Source organism: Oncorhynchus keta, chromosome 17, assembly GCF_023373465.1.
Source record: "Oncorhynchus keta strain PuntledgeMale-10-30-2019 chromosome 17, Oket_V2, whole genome shotgun sequence".
Taxonomy (NCBI): domain Eukaryota; kingdom Metazoa; phylum Chordata; class Actinopteri; order Salmoniformes; family Salmonidae; genus Oncorhynchus; species Oncorhynchus keta.
In genome coordinates, this window is record NC_068437.1 from 2,844,874 (window position 1) to 2,849,578 (window position 4,705).

The 4,705-nt window shown below is 40.5% G+C and overlaps 1 protein-coding gene across 1 annotated transcript; it reads right to left on the minus strand.

Moving 5' to 3' along the window:
• Nucleotides 1-1,498: 1,498 nt before the first annotated feature.
• phlda2 (pleckstrin homology-like domain, family A, member 2) lies at nucleotides 1,499-3,997 on the minus strand. Its single transcript, XM_035790385.1, has 2 exons — nucleotides 3,382-3,997; nucleotides 1,499-2,804 (listed from the first exon to the last, which is right to left on the minus strand). Exon 1 carries the CDS (start codon nucleotides 3,829-3,831, stop codon nucleotides 3,415-3,417), a length of 417 nt encoding a protein of 138 aa, XP_035646278.1. The 5' UTR covers nucleotides 3,832-3,997; the 3' UTR covers nucleotides 1,499-2,804; nucleotides 3,382-3,414.
• Nucleotides 3,998-4,705: the final 708 nt, after the last annotated feature.

Consider the following 4,705-nt stretch of genomic DNA (forward strand, 5'->3'; position numbering starts at 1 on the left):
CTGTCTCAAATTGGCTGTTATTTAGTCCTGATCATGAACAAAAAGCAGGTGTGGTTCCTGAAATAGGTGTGGTTCCTAATTACACAATTAACATCTCATCATGTATAAAAATACTGGGCAGGCCATTATTTTAGGCCATTAATTTGGCTACCATGCTTATGCCCCCATAGGAAGACAATGCGCCTATTCACAAGGCGTGAGTGGTCACTGAATGGTTTGATGAGCATGAAAACGATGTAAGCCAAATGCCGTGGCCGTTTCAGTCACCAGATCTCAACCCAATTGAACACTTATGGGAGATTCTGAAGCAGTGTTCTCCACCACCATCAACAAAACACCAAATTTATGGAATTTCTCATAGAATAATGGTGTCGCATTCCTCCAAGAGAGTTCCAGACACATGTAGAATCTATGCCATTGTGCGTTGAAGCTGTTCTAGCTCACGGTGGCTCAACGCCCTATTAAGACACTTTATGTTGGTGTTTCCTTTATTTTGACACAATTTACACATATAGGGTGTCATGGGAGTTTGGATAAAGACGGAATAACTCCCCTGTTTATGACTTCTTGTGAGTCATTGTGAGTCATTCTATAGCAGGGTGTCTAACTCAACAGAATAACCATGGGCAGGTCACTTTGTGTATAGATAACAAGGCAGTATAGTGGGCATTGTAACACATCCCTGTGTTTGCCCTGTCCTGTGCCCATAGCTTAATGATCTGTGTGTGTGTGTGTGTGTGTGTGTGTGTGTGTGTGTGTGTGTGTGTGTGTGTGTGTGTGTGTGTGTGTGTGTGTGTGTGTGTGTGTGTGTGTGTGTGTGTGTGTGTGTGTGTGTGTGTGTGTGTGTGTGTGTGCATGCGTAGGCATGTGTTAGGTATGGCTAGAGCAACACGAGCATCTTTGGGGAAGTTCTCTTATTACCTGTACAACATTGTCCAACTGTAATTATTAATATTCTATATCAATATTTTCTTTGGTTTATTCATAGAAATAGAATCTCATTCTAGTTCTGAGGTTAATCCCCAGGTACGTTTGATTTCCACGCATGTCGTTAGGTGATTCCACCCCCGCAGATTCCTTCAGGCTCTGGGTACAACACACCCTGGCTGTAAAGGTATGTGTTCAAAGGGCCCGTTGATACAGGTGTAGTGAAACCACAACCCTTTATCAGTCATAAAGTATGTATAATAAAGCATGACAACCGGAGATGACAAACAGGGTGCAACCTGTGATAAAAGAAGAGAGGGACTTTCCGATCATACACTGCTCATAAGTGTGGTATCTCAGGAAGTGAGTGCTGTGGGTTATGATTTGGCATAATTTAACAGCATGCTGTTAAAGGTATATTTCGTTGGTGGATACATAACATAAGATATATTTTATAGATCTTTTCATTTACAGTGCTCTCATCTCAATTTGTACCTCCATACAAATTGAAATCTTATACAAAGGACTTCACGGATAAAGGCTCTGATTAATAAAGAGAATTAAACGAGGATTAATATGAAGATCTGTATTTTTGTCAATGTAACATCACTCAACATTTTATCCATAACATTTAACTGACCAATATATGAGAGAAAAACATAGGCTATTGCAGTGGTTCCCAACCTTTTTTAACCTTAGCACACCTTCATGGGATATAAAATTGCTCCCGAGTGGCCTAAGACACTGCATCTCAGTGCAAAAGGCGTCATTGCAGCACCTGGTTTGGAATCCAGGCTGCATCACATCCGGCCGTGATTGGGAGTGGCACACGATTAGGGTGGCACACAATTGGCCCAGTGCCGTCCGGGTTTGGCTGGGGTAGGCCGTCATTGTAAATAAGAATTTTCCCTTAACTGACTTGCCTAGTTAAATAAAATAAAATTCAGCTGCGCACCTAAAATGTCCCTATCTCATCTTTTCCAAATTGAAAAATCATACATTTTCTGTGATAAGTGTTTTTATAGATGAATTAGGATTATTTGATAGTTAATCAAATGTTATTGGTCGCATACACATGTTTTAACAGATGTTTTTGCGGGTGTAGAAAAATGCTTGTGAAAAGTCTGATTATAGGCTTTAGCCAGAGTCATGTATTTCTTATGGCTCTGGGCTTAGCCATACCATTCCCTCTGCCATAGAAAGATAGCAAGATAGTTCATTTGTGTTTACCCCTTTTCACAGACGAAGTCAAATCAAACAAATGACTTTGCTTGTGATGTGCGCTCCTCAAATGATACAAATGTACCAACAGCCTGAGCACACTGGACTTGAAACAATGATACGAATGTATCCATGTACTATTTCATGTATTATCTGAGCAGAACTAATGCTCCCAAGTCAAAATGCCATGTGAGTGTAAGAGTGTGAGAGTTTACACTCATAAGTGAGTGTAAAAAAAAGTTTGCGACACCTGAGAGTTCCTGTTGAACACCGGTTGGAAACCACTGGGCTATAAGACCACATTTTCTTCAAAAATGTATGAATATTTATTCAAATAAATACACACTGAAATAGTAAATAATTTAAACAACATAAGCATGTATCCAAGAAAAACATTTTCTTGACACAAATAAATTAACACATTTTTGCAATGTCATTCAGGAGGCATCCCTCCTCAGAAAAGCGCACTTTGAAATACTTGAAAGTTCAAGGATTCAGTCTTGAGTTTTGAGCATTTTAAATTCTCTTTTAGAAGCTTATCAGGACAGAGGTCCCTAAGGGAATGCGCTGATCTGTCCCGAACAATCCTTCATCCACGGACCGGGTGACGTCTTTCTTTGGTCCAAGTTCCTGTTCTTCATGGTCCATAACTGACTCTGAAGGAGACGAAAGCAGATAGGATTAAAACAATGTTTTTACCGCCCGGATTTTGTTAGTCACTCTCAGTCAGATATCATTAACATAGCATAAGTTGTGGCAAAATGTGTAAAATTGCAGGAAATTCACTTTAAAACTGCATAGAATGTCTCCCACTACGTGGCAGAATGTGTAGACTTGTAGGACATTTTCTGTAGAACTGCAAAAACAATTCTCTGCCCCATCAACATGTGTAGAATTGAAGGGAAATTAACTGAACAACTAAAAATGTTCTCTTTGATGTCAAGAGGGGGGACTAAAATGTTTAGCCAGTGCTAGGGCCGGGCCCTGATTATAGGCATCTGTAAAAGTAGGCAAGTCTAACGTGGTTAAAACCTTTCATAGGCCTGTGTATATAAGGAAAAGATCACATGTGTTTTTTTCTTTCATGAGAGTACTTTAATAATATATCTCCACTCAGGTGTATTTCAATAATTATATAAAATAGGCTATGCTGAATAATTTAAAAACATTTATCCCCTCACCATTGTTTAAAACCGCTCTATTGTGCGTAATGGTCCATGCTCTGCGTCTTACCATATTCGGAGTGTGCTAATCTCCCAAAGCCATTCAGGGAGCTCTGGCCATGCGGCTCTCGTGCTGTCCCGGGGACCCGCTCTCGTCGTCCTGTCGCGTTTTAAAGTCCTGAATAGCCTTTCTGTTCTGGAAGTCAATCAGTGCCATGGTGATCACTGCATTCCAGCAGTTATCTTCACCGGAGCACCGGAAATCTATCTCCTTATTGTCAGTGGTAACAATGGTGAAGTAGACAAACTTGCCGGTGCGCTCAACACAGTCCACTTTCTTGATAGACTGGAGTTTGAGCTCCTTGCTCTTGGTGCGCTTCTGCGTGTCGGCGTAGATGTTGAGGCTATCCGTGGTCAGGACACATGTCTTCCTTTTCCAGAACTGAAGGAGGTTGTCACTCCTCTTCTCCAGCTCTCCCTCTTTCAGGACCTCGGAAATCTGCTCTGCTGACATTTTCATGGTTTTAGTATCAGTGATACAATTCTGGTTGTGTTAATAATAGTTTGAGAGAAGCAGACGCTGGCAGAGGTGGTAGATTCCTCAGTTGTTTCTTCCGAAGTCCTCGGAGAAGGAGCTTCTCAGCGGAGGCTTGATAATCCAGAGTTGCGTTATGAATGAACAGAGAGTGACCGAGTTAGTTATATATAGCAGAGTGTATGGGCCCTTCCCACTTGACGTCAGTCGGTTTAGGAATGCATCAACAGTTGCCTGAGTAAATCATGGTGGGCGTGGGGGTCGGAAGTCCTGGCGCTGGGTTTAGCTAAATTGGAACTAATTACATCTCCAACATGTTAATTAGTAACCACGCATCCTTACTTGAGGGCTGAATCCAAACATTGACCCCACACAGTAATGACTTTGACTCATGCTTTGAGGAAAACTGTCTTATTGCCAGATACCAATAGGACGAGGCAATTCAGTCCATAGCAAAATCAGTTCTTGTGGGATAAATGTCATTATAAATGCAGTATTATAGCCTATCTGTATTTATGAGGTAAAGGTCTGTTATTAAACATATATTAATCATTTATTTGATATGTTTCCATTTTAATTCCTCCCTTGCTGACTCTGCAACATGTGTGTCTGGGTGATGGGAAAATGGCAGACAACGGATTTCCATTCTAAACAAACTGACAATAAAGTATATTATATTATTTTCTATCAGTATTCTTTCTACCTGTTACAGTTGAAGTAGGAAGTTTACATACACCTTAGCCAAATACATTTAAACTCAGTTTTTCACAATTCCTGACATTTAATCCTAGTAAAAATTCCCTGTTTCAGGTCAGTTAGGATCACCACTTTATTTTAAGAATGTGAAACGTCAGAATAA

Excerpts from the sequence above, each read along its gene's own strand:
- phlda2 (XM_035790385.1), bottom strand. The coding sequence starts at position 3,831 with ATGAAAATGTCAGCAGAGCAGATTTCCGAGGTCCTGAAAGAGGGAGAG.